The sequence below is a fragment of the Orcinus orca genome, chromosome X, assembly GCF_937001465.1.
Source record: "Orcinus orca chromosome X, mOrcOrc1.1, whole genome shotgun sequence".
Lineage (NCBI taxonomy): Eukaryota > Metazoa > Chordata > Mammalia > Artiodactyla > Delphinidae > Orcinus > Orcinus orca.
In genome coordinates this window covers 89,085,020-89,110,974 of record NC_064580.1, presented here as the reverse complement: position 1 = coordinate 89,110,974, position 25,955 = coordinate 89,085,020, and the positions used below count along the sequence as shown (strand labels likewise).

The window sequence follows — 25,955 nt, the reverse complement described above, 5'->3', positions numbered from 1 at the left end:
ATACTTTTGCCTCTCCCATCTCATCCCCTTATATTTTATTCTGCAACAATTCCAAATTTTAACTAGTTACTGTAAACACTTCTGTGTTCTTTTCATGCTATTTCCTCTGCCTACAGTACTCTTCTCAACTCTTTTAACCGTTAACTATTTTTCATTTTTCCAAGTTTAACTAAGGCATCATCTCTTCCAGTAGCCCTCTTCAGGCTCCCATATTGTACTAAGTGCCTCTGCTTCATTGAATTCCCATACCTCTTAAGCATACTTGTCTTACCTTTTACCAAATGAGATTGAAATCCTCTGTTCATGTGTCTGTTTCTCACTTGGATTTGTGAGCAACCTGCCCAATTTATTAATCTTGTACCTCTAGCATCTAGCATGATGCTTGGTGCCACAGAGGTGTTTAGTGTTGGTTGAACAGATTATTTGAATTCAGCACATCATGCTCATTTCTGTCTCTTCCATACCTGATATTGTTTTCATCCCCTGGAATTCCCTAACTGCTTTCCTTACAATTCAAATCCTTCTTTTCCTCCAAAGTCCATCACAACTTCCCTCGCTTCTCTAGCTCTTAATATTCTCCCCTTCCTCTGATTTTTCATAGGTATTACTGTTCATTGACAGTTGCATTAATTATAGTCCCTTAACTGAATTGGCCCCCTTGAGACAAGGGATTGTATTTTATTCTGCAATATCCTTCTCAGTGCTTTATATGGGAATGAGTATATGGTTTTTCTCAATATTTGATAATTGTTTATTGAAAGGCAGTGTTGTGTAGTGGGATAAACATAGATTTGGAGAAATGTTTGAAGTCAGTTGCCCAGGTGCACCTCAGATTCCTCAGGTATAAAATGAAAATAAGACTACTTCACAGGATTGAAAGAGGATGAAATGAAGCAGTATATACAGTACCCATCACAGAATAGGTCATCAACAAATGTTAGTTTTCTTGAAATATTTTGTTTTCCTGCCGTAATTTAAAAACATGTAAACTGGACATTTTCTGTTTTTCTTCATAAGCTAAATGCCACATTAAGTTGCATTTTTGCTTGCATGTAGCTCTCAGTTGATTTTCCCCATTTAAGATACTAGATCAATGGTTCTCATTCTTGACTACATACTAGAATCATGCAGGCAGCTTTTAGAAATCCGAATGCACAGGCCATCGCTAAAATCAATTAAATTAGAATCCCTGGGACCCACACATTAGTGTTTTGTTTTCTCTTTTTTAACTCCCCAAGAGGTTATGATATAGAGCCAAGATTGAGAACCAAAATGTTAGACTATAAAGATATGCAGTTCCTCAATCTATCCTTTGAAAACAAAGACCTTAGTCCAGGGAGTTATGAGATACGGCTGTGATTAGGAGAAAAGTGGGCTCCACAAGTGTTAGCTTATGGATGATTCTGAAAGTTACAGGTTGCAAAGAAGCTTGAGTTTCTGGGTGAAGTCAGAAACGGAATCCTAGCAGGGCTGAGGGGAGCAAAGTTTGACAGGCCCAAGGAGCAGACTCAGATAGGAGAATGGACAGTGTAAGGAGCATAGTAGAGGCAGGTTTCAGTAGGATCAGACCAGGAATTTTGATCTTGGGGCCAATAAATAGACTTCATGTCTTCACAGAAAGGGTTTACACCATTTTTATATATTATTTTCTGAGATGTCTATATCCTAGAAAAAGATAAAGAATATCAGTGTGTGAAAAAGACAAAGGCTAAGGTAATAGAAAGCAGACCATAGTTCCAGAACTGCCTCTGGATCTTTCATATGTGACCTGCAGCTGCTCTAAACTACTATATTGCCTATATTATAATCTTCTGGTATAACTTGTGAAGAAACCAAGGAGGAACTGAGGAGAACATTATATACAATATACTCTATAAGCACTAAACAAATATGTAAAACCTCTGAAATATAATCTGAGTTTATAATCATACTGAAGATCATTGACTTGATAATCTAGGCAGTGGTGCTCAACAGTGTCTGCACAGAAAAATCATCTAGAGTGCTTTCAAAAGTAAGAAAGCCTGGTTCTACCCCTAGAGATTCTGATTAAATTAGTCTTATGTGGAGCTGTAACATGAATATTTTTAGAGTTCTCCACAAGGTTCCAATGTGTAACTAACCTTAAGAACCACTAGTCTAGAGGAAACCAGGATTCCTGCTTATCTTGCATAACTTGGGTGCCCTCAAAATACATGGTATTGGCCAAGTGAATATGAGCCTTAATTTTCCCACCTGTGAAATAAGGTTAGTAATAATTTCCTGAAAAGGGTTGTTATGAGCATGCAGAGTCCTGGATTTAGTCCTCAGCTTTGCAGGAAGTCCAGAGTCTTCAGAGGTGATCAGCCTCAAATCAGGGACTCCGCAAACCAAAAACAAAATTGGAAGATGCAGAAAAATAACCAAGGAACTGGAAAGGTATTCCCTTAGTGGTTTTCTCCACACATCCTCTGACAATAACTAGCTGGGGTACTGTTAAAATACACAATCCCTGTCCCAGTGAATCATATTCTCCAGAGGAGGGGGTCTAGGGATCTGTATTTTAAACTCACACTCCAGGTGATTCTTTTTTTTTTTTAACATCTTTATTGGAGTGTAATTGCTTTGCAATGGTGTCTTAGTTTCTGCTTTATAACAAAGTGAATCAGTTATACATATACTTATGTTCCCATATCTCTTCCCTCTTGCGTCTCCCTCCCTCCCACCCTCCCTATCCCACCCCTCCAGGCGGTCACAAAGCACCAAGCTGATCTCCCTGTGCTATGCGACTGCTTCCCACTAGCTATCTACCTTACGTTTGGTAGTGTATATATGTCCATGCCTCTCTCTCGCTTTGTCACAGATCACCCTTCCACCTCCCCATATCCTCAAGTCCGTACTCTAGTAGGTCTGTGTCTTTATTCCTGTCTTACCCCTAGGTTCTTCATGACATTTTTTTCTTAAATTCCATATATATGTGTTAGCATATGGTATTTGTCTTTCTCTTTCTGACTTACTTCACTCTGTATGACAGACTCTAGGTCTATCCACCTCATTACAAATAGCTCAATTTCATTTCTTTTTATGGCTGAATAATATTCCATTGTATATAAGTGCCACATCTTCTTTATCCATTCATCTGATGATGGGCACTTAGGTTGTTTCCATCTCCGGGCTATTGTAAATAGAGCTACAATGAACATTTTGGTACATGACTCTTTTTGAATTATGGTTTTCTCAGGGTATATGCCCAGTAGTGGGATTGCTGGGTCATATGGTAGTTCTATTTGTAGTATTTTAAGGAACCTCCATACTGTTCTCAAATATAATACAAATATTATATATATTAATATATATTATTGTATCTGTCTTCTCATTTTGCTTATCTTACTGTGTTTGGGGTCTCCTTTTTGCAGGCTGCAGGTTCGTAATTACCATTGTTTTTGGTGTCTGTCCCCAGTGGCTAAGATTGGTTCAGTGGGTTGTGTTGGCTTCCTGGTGGAGGGGACTAGTGCCTGTGTTCTGGTGGATGAGGCTGGATCTTGTCTCTCTGGTGGGCAGGTCCACGTCTGGTGGTGTGTTTTGGGGTGTCTGTGGACTTATTATGATTTTAGGCAGCCTCTCTGCTAATGGGTGGGGTTGTGTTCCTGTTTTGCTAGTTGTTTGGCATAGGGTGTCCAGCACTGTAGCTTGCTGGTCATTGAGTGAAGCTGGGTGCTGGCATTGAGATGGAGATCTCTGGGAGATTTTTGCCGTTTGATATTATATGGAGTTGGGAGGTCTCTTGTTGACCAGTTTCCTGAAGTTGGCTCTCCCGCCTCAGAGGCACAGCACTGACTCCTTGCTGCAGCACCAAGAGCCTTTCATCCACACGGTCACTGGCTCAGTCGTTGTTTTTCAAAGAATGCTGCTACACCATGGTGGCTTGGTCCAGGAATCCTTCTAGCTGCAGCCATGACTGTGCTGGAATCAGCCTTCCTCAAGAACAGCCTCACGGCTGCTAGTGGGAGGCCTTCCTCTCGAGACCTCCAGGTGATTCTTGCCAGAGAAGGCTGGGAAACATTGTAGTTTAATACACTGTCATTCTGGTATTGATTTATGGCAGGAGGAGAAATATATATTTCCAGTTCTGAGGTTTTTTAAAAAAATATCTATCATCTAGGGTATCCTCTTTTTTGTATCAGTAATATGGGAAACCAAATTATAATCAGAAGTGACTTGGCAAGCACAAAATCAGAGCACAGGAAGAGAGGATAGTTTTGAAGAATTATTTATTTAGCCTTTGACATAACTGGCTGAGCTCTCCTGGGCCCACCACAGAGTATATGTCAATAGTGAACGTAGTCCTCATGTTTTTAAAGTCAATTTCTTTCTTTCTACTTGACAATAATCTCCTGTTTCTGTGAATAATCTTTGCTTAGACAAGGCCAATACACTTAGTAATAATTAATTTAGTGGCCTTTAAATGATTAAGTTGCTGTTTGATTTAAAAGAAGATGGTCTTCCCTGACCCTAAAAATCTCTGCAGCCATCAGTTTATTGCCTCTTCCTTAGGGTGGGATTGTTTTTATATTTAGCTTATGAAATTTATTAATTTGCTTCTTCAGACCAAAGAGAAAGTGGAAGGTGATAAGATTAAGAAAATAAAACTTAATCTGTCACCTGCTTCCTGTTCTACCTATGAATCAGAATAGAGAGGTAGCTAGTATATCTATTCTATAGTTCTTGACTCTTATGAAGTGGTAACTAGCAGTTTTGTTTTAGAATTTTGCTTTCAGAATTTATCCTGAGAGTGGGGCTCACTGAACCTCTCTCATTTCTAAAATCTGTCTGTAGAAATAACTTTTGGTAAAGTAATGCACTACAGTGATTTCAGGTAAGAGAGTAAGAATTTTCTTTTATTTGTTTTTAATATTTTGGGATGTTTCAAGTTTTAGTTGGGTAGAAAGAGAATTAGGGGCAAACAAAAAAGAGGTTGGTTGAGGGATTAAGAGGCAAAGATTGATTGGGCATGCTAGATTTGAAGTGTCTGTTGTACTTTCATGTAGCAACAATAAACAGGCAGATAGCAGTTTCTCAGGAAAGAGGCCAAGGCTAGAGAGGCAGTGTGGTGTAGTGTGAAAAATTTTGGACTTTAAATTAAGAGACATGGGCTCTGAGAGGCTATCTTTGTTACTAATGCTGTGTGACTTTGACCAAGTCATTTGACCTCTCTGGGCCTTAGCTTTAAATTGGGAAGGCTCAAGTAGATGATCTCTAGTAAATTCCTGTCCAGCTATGTGATTCGAAGTGTATTCCTATTGACCTTATTAACTTGAACTCTCTGTTTTTTCAGCATTTAGTATGAAAACCTATGTTTGTCATATTTGTAATATCACCTTTACATCTTTAGAAATGTTCCGGTCCCATATGCAAGGAAGTGAACATCAAATTAAGTAAGTATTTCTTGCCAAAATGCTCCTGTGATACCAAAGACCAGGGCTTCTGTCAAGTACCTTTGCATGTACTTTACAAACTTTCTAGGCATTTATTTCCCTAAGAGTTGATCCTGGGTATGGTTGGTGATATTTGTAACATATTGTATGTTAGTTCCATCTCCCAGGGAGTTCTCTAGCCATGATAGTAACTGACAGAGCTGGCTAACTGGCACTCCTCCTGACCAGACAGCATTGTCCTTCTTTGGAAAGATGCTAAAGGATCATTCTCAGGCTAACCATATAAATTCAAATAATCCTTGTAATCCCTGGAAGTTTGGCTAGTTCCAGAGATTCAGTGATCCAGTCATCATCCTTCCAATGAGGTATAGTGGTTAAGAAAGAAGGTCTTGTTGTTAGACAGAACTGAATTGGAATACCAGTTCTATCTTTCTGCCACATATGTAACTTTGGACAGCTCTGACATAAAGTGGTTATAATGAAATATAAAAATATGTGCAAGGTGCCTGACTGGCACATAGTAGGAGCTCAATACACATTTATTCCAATCTGTTTTGTTATTTTAAGGAGGAGAGGATTGAGTGGACAATTGGGGATCGGATAAGTCAGGTAGTGGGACAGTGGGGCACTTAACTATTGTATATTTTTTGTTGTTGCTTTTAAAATCAAAGCATACTATTTCGGTTACATTATTTTAGTGGAAAATATTTATATTATTGAGTCTGAATACTAAGTAGCTAAGTTGTCTCACTGACCAAATTAACCTTCATTTAGACTCTTTTTTAACATCTTTATTGGGGTATAATTGCTTTACAATGGTGTGTTAGTTTCTGCTTTATAACAAAGTGAATCAGTCATACATAAACATATGTTCCCATATGTCTTCCCTCTTGCGTCTCCCTCCCTCCCACCCTCCCTATCCCACCCCTCCAGGCTGTCACAAAGCACCAAGCCAATATCCCTGTGCCATGCGGCTGCTTCCCACTAGCTATGTACCTTACTACGTTTGTTAGTGTGTATATGTCCATGACTCTCTCTCGCCCTGTCACAGCTCACCCTTCCCCCTCCCCATAAATTCAAGTCCGTTCTCAGGGTTCCAGAATAAATAGCTGTCACATTTATAGATCTGTACAGGGAACTAATAATCAAAAATTTTTTAAAGCAATGTGACATTCAGATCAGACCATCTTTAGGGCATTAAATATTATTGGTCCTTTCCCACACATCCCAACATGCCTTATATTTTTAAGTACTATAGCAGTGTCAAATATGTCTGCTTCTTTGTACCCATATTTCCATTCATCCCAGGCCTGAAAATTTTTTTATGTGTAAAACATTGGAGGTGCTTAGGAGATATCTGACTATCCCTGCTGCTTCTCTTTGACATACAAAAAGTCACAATTTTTAGCTTTTATATTGAGGTAGGTTTTAAAATTTTGTTTGGGCCTCTGTTGTATTTGTTTTTTCAAACTAATATTTTTGAAAGCAAAGCAAACATTCCAAATAAAATAATCTAGTAACAAGAACTTTCTACTGTCTTGTTTGCAGAGAATCCATTGTTACCAATCTAGTGAAGAATCCGAAGAAGCCACCAGACTCTTACCAAGATGAAAGTACAGATTACATCAAAGTACAGAAAACCAGAGGACCAGAACCAAAGACTTATTTCAGAAAGATGGAAGAGACTTCTTTGGAAGCCTGCAGGTACAGAGAAGCAGTTGATTCCAGATCCAGACATAGAATGTTTGAACAAATACTCCCATGTGAGACTTTCTGGACATACCCAGGACCATACAATATTTCACAAACAGTGGAAAACCAGTTACCTCATTGCTTACCAGCTCACTCAAAGAACACATATGACTCTTTCCAAGATGAACTGGAAGATTATATCAAAGTGCAGAAAGCCAGAGGACTAGATCCAAAGACTTGTTTCAGAAAGATAAGCAAGAGCTCTGTGGAAACCCATGGGTACAGAGAAGTTGATTCTGGACCCAGACCAAGAATGTGTGAGCAAAGATTTTCATTTGAGACTTCTCAGAACTCCCAGCGACCATACGGTACTTCACCAGTGGGAAGCCAATTACATCACTCGTTACCAGCTCATTCAAAGAGGTCATATGACTCTTTCCAAGATGAACTTGAGGATTATATCAAAGTGCAGAAAGCCAGAGGACTAGAGCCAAAGACTTGTTTCAGAAATATAAACAAGAGCTCTGTGGAAACCCATAAATACAGAGAAATGGTTGATTCCAGACCCAGACATAGAATGTTTGAGCAGAGGCTCCCATTTGAGACTTTCCAGAATTACCCAGTATCATATAGTATTTCACAGGCAGCGGAAAAGCAGTTACCTCATTGCTTACCAACTCATGACAACAAACAGAGATTAGACTCTATGACCTACTGTCAACCCACCAGAGACTATTTCCCAGAAAAACCAGTACCCCTGAGCCTTAGTCAACAGGAAAATAATTCTGGCCCATACAGTGTAGAATCTGAAGTTTACAAGCACCTCTCCTCAGAAAACAATACCAGTGACCATGAAGCAAGTCATACACGGAAACATCAGAAGAGAAGGCACCTGGAGGAAGGTGAAGAAAAGCCAGAGAAGGAGCAGTCGAAGCATAAAAGGAAAAAGAGTTATGGGGATACAGATCTAGACAAGGACAAGAGCATCCAGAAAAGGAAAAGAGAGGGAGATAAAGTCAGTTCAGGAAAGCTTAAGCATCGAAAAAAGAAAAAAAGACATGGTGTTCCCTCTGAGAAGGAAGAACATAAGCACAAGAAAGAGAAAAAGAAATCTGTTGAAGAAAAGACAGAAGAGGAAATGCTTTGGGATGAGTCTATTCTTGGATTTTGAACTTTTAGCTTTGTTTACCCAATGAGAAATCGGTTAAGAATAGGGGAATTTAGACAAAGACAGGAACATCCAATGAAGAAAAGGAGAGGTGAATACAGTCAGTGTCAGTTCAGGAAAGCTTAGTTTTTTGTGTGTAAAAATTGAAATTGAATTGAAAGAAAAGACAAGCCTAAACCTAGTCTCTGAGAAAGAAGAACCTAAGAAGAACCTAAGAACATAAGAGAAAAGGAAGCCTGTTGAAGAAAAGACAAAGGTGTCAGTGCTTTAGGATGAGTCTTCTCTTGGATTTTGAACTTTTCAGTTTTGTTCACTTAGGTTGAATTGAAGAAATAAGTTGAAGAGTTTGGTTTTGTTAAATTCATGTTATTGAATTTTCCTAAGTGGACAGTTACTTTAACTGCTAACAAAAGCCAAGTGAAATAAGAGTATTCAATATGCCTTTTCCTCAAGTTATTTTTCCTCATTTATTAAATTGAAAGAAAAATTACATGTTTCCTATGTATAAAGTAATTTCCCTTAATGAGGCTGTCTCTGCTTCTACAAATTGCTGTGATAGTGAATTACTTACCTGTGGGAGATAATTTATTTTAAATGAATCACCAGGCATTACAGAATCCATCCCTTCTTTGGGTTTGTGTTAGTGTTGGTGGTATTTTATTGTTGTTATTGTGTGTTTGTTTATGTTTCTTGGTTTTCTCCAAGGAAAACATGTGAAGCGATTTAGACTGATTTTTTGTTTGTTTGTTAAATCTAATTTGCAGTGTATTTTTGTATTTTCTATTTCTGAAAGTGGAAAATGAAACAGTCTATAGTAAACTAAGATGATATATGGTTTTAAAGAGCTCTAAAAAAGTACTGATAAAAATCAGTCTATATTCTGGAAATGTTTATATTATATTAAAGTGTTTTAATTTCTACGTATTGTTTTATGTAAATGATCATTTCCCAGCTGGATATTATCTTACTTTGGGAGTGAGAGGGGAAATAATTAAACAGTTTGCACCTCTGGGGAGATCACACTATAAAGTTTTAATAGTTTCATTTATCCTACATCTAGCTTAGGAAAAGCTGATATTCAGAGTTGAGCTCAGTTTTAAGTTAGAAAAATATGACCAGCTAAATACTTGAACCTGAAAAAGGAAGAATTTATAAGTGGGAGAGGACTGTGAGGAGGGGGCATTACCTTTATTTATTTATTTATTTAAAATTTATTTATTTATTATTTATTTTTGACTGCATTGGGTCTTCGTTGCTGCGTGCAGCTTTCTCTAGTTGTGGCGAGTGGGGGCTACTCTTTGTTGCAGTGTGCAGGCTTCTCCTTGCGGTGGCTTCTCTTGTTGCAGAGCACAGGCTCTAAGCCTGTGGGCTTCAGTAGTTGTGGCACGTGGGCTCAGTAGTTGTGGCTCATGGGCTCTAGAGTGCAGGCTCAGTAGTTGTGGCGCATGGGCTTAGTTGCTCCACGGCATGTGGGATCTTCCTGGACCAGGGCTCGAACCCGTGTCCCCTGCATTGGCAGGCAGATTCTTAACCACTGTACTGCTAGGGAAGCCCAGGCATTACCTTTAACTTGTTTCATCTTGATTATGCTTTTTACTCTGGTGCTCCTTTTTTTTATGTTTTATGATAAACACCTCCTGTAAGCATTTGAGCATCATCATGGTATAGTATAAAGAGTCGTAGCCTGGGAATCTAAATCCCAGGATTCTGGTCTCAGTTGTACCATCAAGTTGCTGTGTGACCTTGTAGAAATACCATCAAAATCCAAACATGGAGTCATTAGGAATAGGAAAAATAGGCTATAGTATTCCCTTGATGTGTTAATCCTATCAAAAAGCAAATAAATTTAGATGGTGATTTATCTGCACTTAGGCAAGGCATTTAATGGTTGTTTTTTATTGAGATTTGAATAAAATGGTAAATATTAACTGAAGCATGATATGATTGTTGGGCTCATACCTGGTTGAATGAATAGTCCAAAGGGGAGTTCGATGGTCCTCAAATTAACTTTTCTTCCAGAATACTGTTGGTATAACATTATTGGTGTTACAATATCACTTCCCCTCTTTTTAAAAAGCCCATCTGGTGTACTGGTGAAAGGAGAGGGGAAAGAAGAACCAGAGTAGAGCAAATAGAGTGTTAATTGGCCACAAAAATGGCAAATTCTCTTTTCTGAACATGTAAAAAAAAAGTAGCATTTTTTTCCACAGGAAGTACAAGATGAGTTCAATTGAATTGTAAGCATTTTTAGAATTGGTAAATTCTTTTGCAGAAGTCCATTTTGCGTTTAAAGCTGGAGGGTAGGAATTCAAACTATATATCGTAAGAATATTCACTAAGATACCAAATTACGATGATCTTTCCAAAATAAATAGATGAATTATTTATTAAAATTAGCTGCACACATCAAAAATTAAAATTTTAGTCAATACTGGGTAAATCATTTAAATTGGTGGTGTGGCAAGTTGGGGGAGGGATAAGGGTGTGGTGTTGAACTGCTTTCTTGGAGAAGTTATCAGTGACCTCTAGTAAATGGTTTAAAAAATTTTTAGGACAAAACCCTTTTTTTTGCCAAAAATGGGCTTTATCTTAACCCCACCATAAAATAAATTTTCTGTTAACCAGAAAGTGTTATTTTCTGCTTGAATCTGGGGACAAGGACTTGGATCCAACTTTAGCACATTTGCTTTGCTTCCAACTTCTGCCTCTGAGCACTTGAAGGTCAGAGTATGTCAAGATATTTAAATATATATGCAAGGGGCTTCCCTGGTGGCGCAGTGGTTGAGAGTCCGCCTGCCGATGCAGCAGACATGGGTTCGTGCCCCGGTCCGGGAAGATCCCACATGCCGCGGAGCGGCTGGGCCCGTGAGCCATGGCTGCTGAGCCTGCACGTCTGGAGCCTGTGCTCCACAACGGGAGAGGCCACAACAGTGAGAGGCCCGCATACCGCAAAAAAAAAAAAAAAAAAAATACATATATATATATATATATATATATATATATATATATATATATATATATATACAGGGATCCAAAATGATCTCCACTTCTGGAGTTGAGTACTGAATCTAGCAAGATGAATTTAAGAGTGTAAATATCAAATCCACATTTAGCTATGGAAGACAATACAAAAACATGTTTGAGGAGACATAGTTTTTAAGATATTACGTGGTAGTGGGGGCAAAAAAAGATACTACATGTGAAAACAATGTTGGGATTTTTATTACATGCTTGTTTTGAAAGACTAATAGGCATATATATATATATATATATATAATCACATAGATCTAAGGCAAGTTATCGAAGTCAGTATTCAGACAAGTAAATTAATAGCACTTAGCTTCATAGGTATATCCTCATTTGAATAGAAGGTAGAGGGAAGCAAATTTTGGCTGAATTTAGAAAATAATTTTCAATAATTGGAGCTATGGAGAAAAATGGAATTGGCTGCTTGGTTTATATGCATGCATTGAACAAATAATAAGAGGTGACTGTTAGCACTGAGCCCGGAAGGAATCTGAGAAAAAAATGAAGAACATAAGTTCTGTTCCACAAACAGCTCACATTCTAACAGAGAAAATGGACCAATAAATAGGAAACTGCAATATAAATTTGATAAAAGCTACAATAGGAGTGATGAAGGATGCTGTGGGTAGCAAGGGTAATAAGCTTAATGGGATGGTAAGTGGGTATTCAGGAAAGGCTTCCCAAAGGAAATGACATCTAAGCAGACCTTTTCCTCTCAAAGACTTACTTCTTTGATATACCCACTTAGCTATCTAACAGGTACTTCAAACTTAATTTATCCAAATAGAGTGCCTGCTTCTGCCATTACCAATCATTCATCTCCCAGTTTCCCCCATTTCTATAAAACCTTCATTCAGTTGCTCAAGCCAAAAACCATTTTTGAGCACCTCTTCACTCCTGCATTAGACCATAAGCAATTCCCCTTGATCATATCACCAAAATATCTCTTGTAATGTCCAATTCTCATCTTCACTGTTACCAGTCTCATCTGGGACATCATTATTTCTTGATCAAACTGAGAAAATAGGTTTGTGAGCAACTGAAACATTGAAAGAAGTCATTACAGGCTCTGAATTACAGGTGAGTGGAAAAAAATGCATAGAATCAGCAAGAGATCAAAAAGTGCTCAGGTGAACTAAGCCCTTGAGGACTTCAGAACTATCCAGCATATAGTTTACTCCAGAAGAACAAACCCACATATAAAATGAAAACCACTAGTGTCAGAAATCAAATTCAACAGGGCAGAAACATTGTGGGTAAGGGGAAGGAAAAGTTCAGATAGCAGTGGATGAAGGAAGAGTCTAGAGAAAGCAGATCCCAGGAAGTATTATGACAACAAAGTAAACTTAAATTGGAAGGAATACAAGAGAGAAGAGACTACAGTAAAGATAGTAAGGAAAATAATAGAAAAAATGAAGATAAATTTTTGAAAATTATACAGATTGATAGAATAGGTAATAGACAGCAATGGAGATACAAATAAATTTGTTGTAATGGGTGCTGTGTTGTGCTCCCCAGAACTGCCCTCTTACAGTATGGCCTTATCAGGACAGAGGCACTCATTTCCCCTTCTGGGGAATTGGCCTTGTCTGAAGGGAACTGACTCTCCTAAGGTAATGCCTTCTGGGGGCAGCCCACATTGATGGGATAATGTAGGTATACAAAAACCAGGCCACCTGTTTCAATTTTGGGCAACTCTGAAAGACCATGGGATCAGCTGAGTCCTTTGTTGGAACTGTATCACAGTTCAGTTTCTCTACTAATCTCCTGCTTCCCTCACAAGTGTTGTTCTTTTGAACATACCCCTGTAAATTACCTACAAACAAATCTCCGTCTCATTGTCATTTTCCCCTAGAAACTTACCTGAGACAGGAGGTACTGGGAGTAGTCCTAGGGAATAGACTCCATTTTGGAACAGGCTATGATATTCTGTTATTGGTAGTTGGCAAAATACTGGTAGTAAGTTGTTCCTGGCATGCTGTAGCAGTACAATTTTTAAATTTTCACAGGTGGTAATAGAAAGGAATGCACGTGCAAGTGTAATATCTCAAGCAGTTAAGAGGATTCAGAGAAATAGCCATTATATTGAATTATATGGAATCTGCTGACTTGTTGAGTGACATTGATGCATTGCAGAAAGAAAACAAAAGACTGAGAGAATTAATTACCAAATTAAGGCAAAATGTGAAAGTCAGAAGGCATCCTGGGTAGCAGAGAAAGGGACTTCCATCTCTTCATCTTGAAATCCCACCTCCCCCTGAACCCTCTGAACTTGAAAAGGTAGACCAATTCTAGGATTGCCAGATAAAACAGAATGCTCAGTTAAATTTGAATTTCAAAAAAGCTAATTTTCAGTATAAATATGTCCAGTGAAATATTTGGAACACACACTAAAACAAAATGTCATTGTTTATCTGAAATTCAAATTTAACTGGATGTCCTTGTATTTATTTTTGGTTAAATCCAGCAACCCTATCCATTTCTCCCAATTAATAGCTAGCATTCCCACCTTGCTTCCAGATGATATTTAGCCCTCTGCCTTGCAAAACAACAAGCCCCCTACCCTAGTATCTATCCCCATCACTCCTGCTGGCTACCAGACTGATAACTATGATCAAATCACAACTTAACCTGGCCTAAAAAGTGTTGGTCTGATAAGGTAAAAAAGGGCCTAGGTACACTCTAAGGGAAGGAAAGAACTAGGAGAAGGCTTGGTGGGCTTGAGCTCAAAGGCCACATAATTTGTGGCCATACTGTAAGAGGGCTAGGGATTTCCAGGAAGAGCCCCATAGTGCAGGGGTGGTTACAGAGAGAGAGTAAAGATAGAGGGAGCAACCCATCAGAGAATGTATAAGAGAATATGCACAGGAAGAGTAGGGTCAGACCTGGAAGACTTTGACAGAGAGGGTTTTATTCATTAACTGTTAGGTAAAAGGGGTCATTGAGGTTTCTAACCAGAAAAAGAAAATGAGAGGGACTTGGACTGGATGGTCTTAAATGAATCTAATGTGGTCATAAAAAAAGAGTGTTAATGTGAAGCTGGAAAGGTAAACAGGGGAGGAGACCAGATACAGGATCTGTGTGATATCAGGGGCAGGGTGGTATCAGAGAAAACTGGGAGTAAGAGACAGATGAAGAGAGACTGTGAAGTTCTCTTGACAAGACTCTGAAATGCCAGGGCTAGGTCATAGGTGTCTGAGAAATATACGAGTTCAGATGCAGGAAAGTGGGAAAGCAAAGCCCAGCTGCAGACAGGCTAATTTCACAGTGACTGATATCAAGAAAGTCAAATAAGCATCATGATGTCATTAAAGGAAAGAGGTAGCCTTCAGATTAAAAGAAGCTTAATTTAATTACAGACCCAAGTTTCTTGGGACCTTTTAATCAAGTCCAAAGAGAATTAAAAACTTTAAGTACATAACAATTGACCCATGAGACTTGGAGTCAGTAAAGTTTCACTCTGCACCTCAATTTAAGACAGGAACTTGGAAAACAGATGTTTGGGAGTAGCAATGACAAATCATACTCTGGAAAGATAGAAAAGGATTCCCCACAGATCTATAAACAAAATAAAATTATTAGCATAACCTCACTAGAGGTTTGCTCCATTTATGTTTTCTTCCATTTGTTTTTATATACTTTTTAGGTATATTGTGGCAAGACACAGGAGGGAGAATTCATAAAATCTTTAATTGTCTCACTGAGGGTAGAACAATGTGTCAGGAAAATCTAACTGTGTTGTATTTCTTTTCAAAAGATGAGATGTATGGCAGTTTTACCTCACCTGATACATATACAAGGAGGGAGATTTGTTAGAAAGAGGAAGTGTAGCTGGTACCCACCCCACCCCCAGCAAGAGGTGGACAAACAAGAAGTGTGCAGTACTCTTTTGCCTTCATTTAAGAAATAATCTAAGCAAGCAAGAGCTTTATTTGGTTCCTCAAATTTTCAGCCACCATAAAATGGATGAATCTATAAATACCAGGGCAGCTATGGGGAGAGCAAGAGAGAGAGTCATGGCGTATCGAGCTCTCATTTATCCTGAAATACGGCATAAAGTAACCAAGAAAGTAATCATTAATTTGGCTTGTATATACTCTACATCATGTTTTTCTTTTCCAAAGCTGACAGAGCCCTTAATAGGTTGGGTGGAGCAGGGCTCATTCCCATCCTAAAAAAGAAGAAAATCCTATCCTTACATATTTCTGTATCTTATATCTTATATCTGTATCTTATATCCTATATCCAGTGCAGTCAGGAGGTGATTCCTGAGGCTTTCCCTGAATTCACTTCAGTGTAATATTTGTTACTCAATAATTGGTAGCAACCTACCAAGTGCCCAGGTAGTTTATAGTGCAACAGGGGGATAAAAAAAACATATGCATTATGGGGAAATGACATGGAGTAGTGCAGGCATTGGATTCAGATTCAGAAGACCTATGTTTGGAAGACCATTCTAACACTCATTTGCTTTAAGGTAACTAGAAGCAGGTCATTCAACCTCTGAAACCTTACTTTTCCTCATCTGTAAAATGAAGATTTAAAAAACTCACCTCACAAGGTTATTTAAAGATTAAATGAGATAACGTATCAATACAATTTCTGATGCATATTGAACTTGCAGTAAATGTTAATTAAATTAGAATATCAAGTAGAGAGTATTAGGGAGACCATGACTAAGTGCTAAATTACATGGTGGTGATCCTAAGAAAAAGCCCTTTCTAGTGGTCATAGTTGTTCAAAAGTAAACTAGGTTATCTCAAGAAGTACTGAATACTGGCAGTGTTCAACGGTTGGATGATTATTAGGCTAGGTTTTACAGGGTGCTCTGAAGCATTGAATATGGGGTTCAATACCAACCTAACCCTCATTTTTCACTCATAACTTCACTCTTATATTTTTCTACTTTTCTTTATCTACAATTTCATCACTTACATTTTTTTTTACCATCAAGCCTCTGTCTTTGTGAGCTGCCTTGACATTTTTTTGAAATGAAGCCTGATATAAACAAACAAATAAATTTCACAAAAATTATATGTGGAATTAGACCTGGTAATGAAAAATTCTGTGGTTTCATTTTTTGTACTAGGAGAGATTTGATCGGGAAAGTCTTCCTTCAAGAAAGCTGAAGGAATAAACGCGTCACTAACTCCTTGCATTGATACCGTTTTCAGGCTATTGCTTTGTGGGTAGGCATTTTTTTACTATCAGCTAAGATTTTATAACAGTGGATGTATAACTGAATAATTATACTGCCTTACATTGGTTAAGTTTGAGTTTGTAAAGTATTTTCACATGTCACCTTCATTATCCTCAGTTCACAGATGAGCAAAGTAAGGATTCACGTGATGTGCCCCAAATCGCACAACTCCCTACCTGCAGGTAGTTAATATCTGCATGTCCATCATAGTGTGTCTAATTTATCAAGCATCATGTCCTCTGCAAGAGTGGAGTGTCATCATCTACCAAAGATCTTCCCTTATCAAAAACACATGCCAACGCCCAAAGTATATGCCAAGATAAGGGGACTCGTTCCTCTTCCTAAACTGTACTTCCCCCAAAAGAAATGAGACTTTTAATTCCATCAGAAAAGTTTAAATCCTATGGGCTGTGGGCTTCCCTCGTGGTGCAATCATTGAGAATCCGCCTGCCGATGCAGGGGACGTGGGTTCGTGCCCCGGTCCGGGAAGATCCCACATGCCGCGGAGTGGCTGGGCCCGTGAGCCATGGCCGCTGAGCCTGTGCGTCCGGAGCCTGTGCTCCGCAACGGGAGAGGCCCGTGAAAAAAAAAAAAAGATCCTATGGGCTGAAGATTGTCCTTTATGAGAATGCAAACACTCTTCAAAATTTATTTAGCCATTCCCAGTCACTAATTTCACCTGTGGAAAAATGGCAAGAGAGAAAATAGATGGCTCATGGAAGATTTGAATGTGAGGAGAGGGAACTGGAACTAGATTTGAGTATCAGTATTGGGCTAGACAATTTCAGATTTGCTATCTCTTTGAGTTACTTTAATTCTGAGAACCAAATGGAAAAAAGAGGAAAAGTGAATCTCAGAGTAGTTAAGTCCATTACCCAAGATCATAGAGTTAGTGGCAGGGCTGGGAACTGAATCCCCATTTTTCTGACCACTGAAGCTGACCTGAGCTAGGAAGGTCACTATCCCTGGGGAAGGGCTGTCTCAGAATGGCTTCTAGGTACCAAAATTCTGGGCAGGCCCAGGGCCATCTTATCAATTAAGCACAGTAGTCACAATGCCTAGGTCCCATGATACTTTCAGGGGTCCATGAAAGTGGTTTAATTTAGGGGAGTGATGTCACTCAAAATGGTACAGTAGCAAACTCCAGGGCCCTGTTCATCTACAAAAGCAACTAAGCTGGCAAAGACTGTCAGACTCAACTTTCACGGAACTCTAGAATCTAGTCAAAATCTTACAACCAGGAGAAAGTTTAATGAAGAAAGAAGCTGTGACATTTTAGTAAGAGAGAGCTATGGCATTTAAAATAATTCTCTTACCATCCCTATTCCCCAGATCAGCAGCAGCCATGAAGATTCCTGGTGTAGGTTGCTAAGTGCCAGAGAAAATAGTACAGACCTTATTCTCAAAGAATAGTGGTTGTATGCTTTGACTAGTATGGCAGCTCTGTGACAGACCACCTCAGGGGCTTCCCTTTGTTTTCTTGACTTGGAGAATTCCCAGGGCTGAAGTGACTTCCCAGGCAGCATTTGCTGACAGCATTCGTGACGGTTTATTTTATGGGTCAACTTGGCTGGGCCATGGTTCTAAGACATTTGGTCAAACATTACTCTGGATGTTTCTATGAAGGTGCTTTTTGTGTTGATGGAAATAATCTATAAACTAAACTATAATAATAGAGGGGAGTTTTATTCGAGCCAAACTGAGGACTATTGCCCAGGAGACAGCCTCTCAGATAGCTCTGAGGAACTGCTTCAGCGAAGCATGGTTTTCAGCACAGTTTTATGTCTTGTCAGAACAAAGAACGTCAAACATGACAGAGGTACATTTCTTCAAGATTACAAAAAAGACGGATGAGCACATACACAGTAAGTCAGTATGGCATTGGTGTCTGGGAAAGGAGCCTTATCACTGAAGGAATACTAACATTGATGTCCCAGAAAAGGAAGCATTTATCTCTATCTTCCAAATGGGCATTCTTTACTTCTGGACAAAACACCCTGTTCTTTAATGGTTAAAGCAGATGTACAATGTATTTTTTTAAAGATTTTTTGATGTGAACTTTTTTTTTTTTTGGCTGCATTGGCTCTTTGTTGCTGCTCATGGGCTTTCTCTAGTTGTAGTGAGCAGGGTCTTTGTTGTGGTGCACGGGCTTCTCATTGCGGTGGCTTCTCTTGTTGTGGAGCACAGGCTCTAGGTGCACGGGCTTCAGTAGTTCAGGCACTCAGGCTCAGTAGTTGTGGCTCGCGGCCGCTAGAGCGCAGGCTCAGTAGTTGTGGTGCATGGGCTTAGTTGCTCCGTGGCATGTGGGATCTTCCTGGACCAGGGATCGAACCCGTGTCCCCTGCATTGGCAGGAGGATTCTTAACCACTGCACCACCAGGGAAGTCCATGGACCATTTTATTTAAAAGACTATATTGAATTTGTTACAATATTGCTTCTGTTTTATGTTTTTGTTTTTTTGACCATGAGGCATGTGGGATCTTAGCTCCCTGACCAGAGATCGAAGCTGTACCCCCTGCATGGGAAGGTGAACTCTTAACCACTGGACCATCAGGGAAGTCCCTACAATGTATGTTTAATAGGCCACAAAACAGGCTGTTCTGGTTAGCATAAAGTTTAAGTTACACCATGTATAAGCTAGAATGACTTCCCCATACCTCAATATGTGAAAATTTCTTCCATCATTTGGATGAATTTGACATTGAAATCAGTGAACTTTGAGTAAGGCACATAACCCTCCATAGTGTGGGTGGGCCTCATCCAATCAGTTGAAGAACTGACTGACCTCTTCCTTTGATTTTTTTTTTTTTTTTTTTGGCCGTGCTGCTTGGCTTGTGGGATCTTAGTTCCCTGACCAGGGATCAAACCCGTGGCCCCTGTAGTGGAAGCTCAGAGTCCTAACCATTGGACTGCCAGGGAATTCCTTCCATATTTTTACTTGCCAAACCTCCACAATTGTGTGACTCAGTTCCTTAAAATAAATAAACATCCTGTTGGTTCTGTTTCTCTGGAGAACACTAATATGGATTTTGGTACTGAGAAGAGAGGTACTGCTTTAACAAATGCCTGAAAATGTGGAAGTGGCTTTGTATCTGAGAATGGATAGAGGCTGGAAGAGTTTTGAAGTGTATGTCAGAAAAAGTCTAGTTTGCCATGAAGAGACTGTTGGTAGAAAAGTGGACATTAAAGGAGATTCTGATGAGAACTTAGAAAGAAAAAAGGAACATGTTATAGGAAACTGAAGGAAAGGTGATTCTTGTTACAAAGTGGCAAAGAACTTGGCCAAATTGTGTTCTAGTGTTTTGTGGAAAGTAGAAATTGTAAGTGACAAATTTAGATATTTAGCAGAGGAGATTTTAAGCAAAACGTTGATGGCATTGCCCAGTTTCTCTTTGCTGCTTATAGCAAAATGTGTGAGAGAGAGAAAAATTGAAGAAGAAATTAAGCAAAAAGGCATCAGAACTTAAATATTTGAGGAATTCTCAGTCTATCCATATTGCAAAAAATGAGAAAGCATGCTCTGGAGAGAACACCAAGTATGTGATTAGACAATCACTCCATAAAGAGATTATGGGTATGACTCATGGTCTAATCAGCCATCTCAGCAGAAGCCTGGAACAGAGATGGGATTATACCAGCAGAAACACTGCCAGCTTCGACTGAAGAAGACAGAGATGGGACAAAGTGAAGGAAGACTGTTGGACCTCTGGGATTCTACAGGACAGGCCAACAGATACATTCAACTGTGAACATGTGTTATCCTTCAAGAAAAGGTAGAAATGACCCCAAAGATGGGGCTGTCTCCTTGGTTTCAGCAAGCCAGACCTGGAGCCTCAGGAGTGGCGCTGTTACCCCAGTGGGCCCAGAAAGTAGAGCTTCCAACCCTATGAGCCTGGAGGACAGAGCATTGAGCCAAAGAGGATTATTCTTGACCCTTAAAATCTAATGGAATTTTCTGCCTAGGTTTCAGACTCGCTTATGACCCATGACCCCTTTCCTCTTTCAAATTTCTTCTTTTTGGAATGGGACTGTCTATCCTATGCTTATCTCACTATTATATTTTGGAAGCAGATTACTTAATCTGGTTTCACAGTTTCACAGCTGGAAAGGAATTTTGCTTCAAGATCAATCATCTCTCGAGTCTCCCCTACACTTGATTTAGATGATATTTAGATGAGATGTGGGACTTAGAGTTGAAACTGAGATGGATTAAGACTTTTAGTCTGTTGAGATAGGGGTAAATGTAATTTGCATGTGAGAAGGACATGAAATTTGGGTATCTAGAGGGTGGAGTGCTATGAACTGAATTGTGTCACCTCAAAATTCATATGTTCAAAGTCCTAACAACCCCTACTTCGGAATGTGACTGTATTTGGAAATAGGGTCTTTAAAGAGGTGAGTAAGTTAAAATGTGGCATTTAGGATGGGCCCTAAACCAATCTGACTGGCGTCATTATGAGAAGACAAAATTTGGACACACAAAGAGACACCAAAGATATGTGCACACAGAGTAAAGATCATGTGAGGACAGAATGAGGAGACAGCCATCTGCAAGCCAAGAAGAGAGGCCTCAGGAGAAATCAAGCCTGCCAACACCTTGATCTTAGACTTCTAGCTTCCAGAACTGTGAAAAAAATAATTCCTGTTTTTTAAGCCACCCAGTCTGTGGTATTTTGTTATGAAAGTCCTAGCAAAATAATATAACATTCAAAGGTAAAAGTACTGACTGCAGCAGCCTGGAAAAAAGAACAACAGTCAGGACAAGGAATAGACAGACTGAAAAGCCTGGGAAGGATGAAGTTGGGACAAACAGATATGTGAGGAAATAAGAGCTTTTAAAAGCTCCTGTGTATATCAGGCAATCCAGATGTTCTCCTAATGCCACTGGCATCAGCTACTGTATTTTTAAAATTTCAGTTGAAAGAGAGCCAATTAATATAGTCTAAACACTACTTTGGGTTATAGCTTTCCACAACCTATTAAAAGTTTAAGAGATTTATTTAGTATCTATATTAAAGATTCACCTACAGACATTTTCACATTTCATGATTCATGCTTGTCTGTTATTTAAACTTTTACAGAATATACAGTGATACTTTCATAATTGCCTGATAAATGAATCAATTAAAGGAAAAAGTAGCCTCATCACCATTTTCTCAACCCTTCCATTAGCCCACTCCCACAAATATACTGCTCCTTGCTCATTTCTGAAGATCTATGGTGTGAGATGTTTTACATATGGACCTCCCTCCCTTCCTTTCCTTCCTTCCCTCCTTCCTTCCTTCCTTCCTTCCTTTCTCTCTTTCTCTCTTTCCTTTGTCTGGTTTTGGTATTAGGTTAATATTGTCACTTGCTTCACACAATGAATTGGGAAGTATTCCCTCCTCTTTTATTTTCTGGATAGAGATTTGTAGAATTGATGTTAATTTTTCTTTAAACATTGAATTTTTCAGTGGTATCATGTGGGCCTGGATCTTTTGGGAGAGTTGTTAAATTACAAGTTAAATTGCCTCAATAGTTAGATGGCTATTTAAATTATCTATTTCACATTGGTTGAGTTGTAGATTGTATTTCTCCAAAAATTGGTCAATGTTGTCTAAGTAGTCAACTGATGTGTGTAGAGTTGCTTGTAGTTATTCTCTGATTATCTCTCTTTTTTTTTTAAAGGCTGTACGGTCTATGGTAACATCTTCTTTTATCCATGATTCTGGTAACTTGTGTCTTTTCTTTTTTTTTCTTTAACAGTCTTGCTGGAGGTTTGTCAATTTCATCTTTTCAAAGAATCAGGTGTTTGTTTCATTCACTTTATTATTCTCACTTCAATTTCTTTAATTTCTGCTCTTTATTATTTTCTTCCTTATTCTGATTTTGGTTTATTTTGCTATTCTTTTTTCTAGATTCTTGAAGTAAGAGCTTGGACTATTAATTTGAGACATTTTTGTTTTTTCTAACTTATGCATTTAGTACTATAAATTCCTTCTTGGTGCTGCTTTAGCTGAGGCCCACAAATTTTGATATGTTGAGTTTTCATTTTCATTCAGCTAAAAATTTTAAAATTGCCCCTGAGACTTCAACTTTGACCCACTGGTTATTTAGAAGTGTGTTTTGTAGTTTTCAAGTGTTTGGAGACTATACTGTTATTTTTTTCTATCATTTATTTCTAGTTTGATTCCATTATGGCCAGCGAACACACTCTGTATAATTTGAATTTCTTGAAATTTGTTGAGGTTTGATTTATGATATATCTTGTTAAATATTCCATAGGCACCTGAAAAGAATGTGTATTCTGCTATTGTTAGGTGAAGTGTTCTATAAACTTCAATTAGACCCTGTTGGTTGTTAGTGTTGTTGAGTTCTTCTATATCCTCCCCAATTTTCTGTCTCATTATTCTATCAATTCTCAAGAGAGGGTTGTTGAGGTCTCCAACTTTAATTGTGGATTTGTCTATTTCTCCTTTCAGTTCTATCAGCTTTCACTTCAAATATTTTGTCTATCTGTTGTTTGGTGTGCACACATTTAGGATGGCTATGTCTTTTGGTAGATTTAGCCTCTTATAATAATGCAATATCCCTTTATGTCTCAGAATTTTCTCCCCTCTGAAGTCAACTTTATCTGATGTTAATTTAGCCACTTCTGCTTTCCTTTGATTAGTGTTCATATGATGTATCTTTTTCCATCACTTACTTTCAACCTGCATTTGTTATTATATTTGAAGTTAACTTCTTAAAAGAAGCATATAGTTGGATCATGTTTTTCAATCCACTATGCCAATCTTGGTTTTTTAATTGGTGTATTTAGACCATTCACATTTACTTCAGATTACATTTAATGTAATTATCGATATGTTACATTTTAAGTCAGCCACTTTATTATTTGTTTTCTGTTTGCTCTCTCTGGTTTTTGATTATTAGTTTTATTTTTCCTAAATTTATATAGGTTGCTTGAACAATTTTTAAAACTTTAATTTTTATTTAGAGCTTTTTTTTTTTTACATCTCTATTGGAGTATAATTGCTTTAAAACAGTGCCTTAGTTTCTGCTCTATAACAAAGTGAATCAGTTATACATATGCATATGTTCCCATATCTCCTCCCTCTTGCGTCTCCCTCCCTCCCACCCTCCCTATCGCACCCATCCAGGCGGTCACAAAAAACCGAGCTGATTTCCCTGTGCTATGTGGCTGCTTCCCACTAGCTATCTATTTTACGTTCGGTAGTATATATATGTCTACGACAGTATCTCACTTTGTCACAGCTTACCGTTCCCCCTCCCCATATCCTCAACTCCATTCTCTAGTAGGTCTGTGTCTTTATTCCCGTCTTACCCCTAGGTTCTTCATGGCATTTTTTCCCTATATTCCATATATATGTGTTAGCATACGGTATTTGTCTCTCTCTTTCTGACTTACTTCACTCTGTATGACAGACTCTAGGTCCATCCACCTCACTACAAATAACCCAATTTCGTTTCCTTTTATGGCTGTGTAATATTCCACTGTATATATGTGCCACATCTTCTTTATCCATTCATCTGATGATGGACACTTAGGTTGTTTCCATCTCCGGGCTATTGTAGATAGAGCTGCAATTAACATTTTGGTACATGACTCTTTTTGAATTATGGTTTTCTCAGGGTATATGCCCAGTAGTGGGATTGCTGGGTCATATGGTAGTTCTATTTGTAGTTTTCTAAGGAACCTCCATACTGTTCTCCATAGTGGCTGTACCAATTCACATTCCCACCAGCAGTGTAAGAGTGTTCCCTTTTCTCCACACCCTCTCCAGCATTTATTGTTTCTAGATTTTTTGATGATGGCCATTCTGACCAGTGTGAGATGATATCTCATTCTACTTTTGATTTGCATTTCTCTAATGATTAATGATGTTGAGCATTCTTTCATGTGTTTGTTGGCAATCTGTATATCTTCTTTGGAGAAATGTCTATTTAGGGCTTCTGCCCACTTTTGGATTGGGTTGTTTGTTTTTTTGTTATTGAGCTGCATGAGGTGCTTATAAATTTTGGAGATTAATCCTTTGTCGGTTGCTTCATTTACAAATTATTTTCTCCCATTCTGAGGGTTGTCTTTTGGTCTTGTTTATGGTTTCCTTTGCTGAGCACAAGCTTTGCAGTTTCATTAGGTCTCATTTGTTTATTTTTGTTTTTATTTCCATTTCTTGAGGAGGTGGGTCAAAAAGGATCTTACTGTGATTTATGTCATAGAGTATTCTGCCTATGTTTTCCTCTAAGAGTTTGATACTTTCTGGCCTTACATTTAGGTCTTTAATCCATTTGAGCTTATTTTTGTGTATGTTGTTAGGGACGATTCTAATCTCATACTTTTACATGTACCTGTCCAGTTTTCCAAACACCACTTATTGAAGAGGCTGTCCTTTCTCCACTGTATATTCCTGCCTCCTTTATCAAAGATAAGGTGACCATATGTGCGTGGGTTTATCTCCGGGCTGTCTATCCTGCTTCATTGATCTCTATTTCTGTTTTTGTGCCAGTACCATACTGTCTTGATTACTGTAGCTCTGTAGTATAGTGTGAAATCAGGGAGCCTGATTCCTCCAGCCCCGTTTTTCGTTCTCAAGATTGCTTTGGCTTTTCAGGGTCTTTTGTGATTCCATACAAATTGTGAAAATTTTGGTTCTAGCTCTGTGAAAAATGCCAGTGGTAGTTTGATACGGATTGCATTGAATCTGTAGATTGCTTTGGGTAGTAGAGTCATTTTCACAATGTTGATTCTTCCAATCCAAGAACATGGTATATCTCTCCATCTATTTGTATCATCTTTAATTTCTTTTGTCAGTGTCTTATAATTTTCTGCATACAGGTCTTTTGTCTCCTTAGGTAGGTTTATTCCTAGATATTTTATTCTTCTTGCTGCAATGGTAAATGGGAGTGTTTTCTTGATTTCACTTTCAGATTTTTCATCATTAGTGTATAGGAATGCCAGAGATTTCTGTGCATTAATTTTGTATCCTGCTACCTCACCAAATTCATTGATTAACTCTCGCAGTTTTTTGGTAGCATCTTTAGGATTCTCTATGTAGAGTATCATGTCATCTGAAAACAGTGACAGCTTTACTTCTTCTTTTCTGATTTGGATTCCTTTTATTTCCTTTACTTCTCTGATTGCTGTGGCTAAAACTTCCAAAACTATGTTGAATAAGAGTGGTGAGAGTGGGCAACCTTGTCTTGTTCCTGATCTTAGTGGAAATGCTTTCTTTTTCACCATTGAAGACGATGCTGGCTGTGGGTTTGTCATATATGGTCTTTATTATGCTGAGGAAAGTTCCCTCTATGCCTACTTCTGGAGGGTTATCATAAATGGGTGTTGAATTTTGTCGAAAGCTTTCTCTGCATCCATTGAGATGATCATATGGTTTTTCTCCTTCAGTTGGTTAATATGGAGTATCACATTGATTGATTTGCGTATATTGAAGAATCCTT

The 25,955-nt window shown here is 38.5% G+C and overlaps 1 protein-coding gene across 3 annotated transcripts in view; it reads left to right on the top strand.

Moving 5' to 3' along the window:
- The window catches only part of ZMAT1 (zinc finger matrin-type 1), a 34,633-nt gene extending 25,442 nt beyond the window's left edge, over positions 1-9,191 (top strand). For 2 of the 3 annotated variants that reach the window (XM_012538149.3, XM_033412436.2), the window contains 2 exons: positions 5,312-5,411; positions 6,960-9,191. In XM_012538149.3, the coding sequence (XP_012393603.3) occupies positions 5,312-5,411; positions 6,960-8,274 (1,415 nt within the window). In that variant the 3' untranslated portion in view covers positions 8,275-9,191. The remainder of the gene's footprint in view (positions 1-5,311; positions 5,412-6,959) is intronic. The other variant, XM_049705193.1, reaches the window with a different exon arrangement.
- Positions 9,192-25,955: the final 16,764 nt, after the last annotated feature.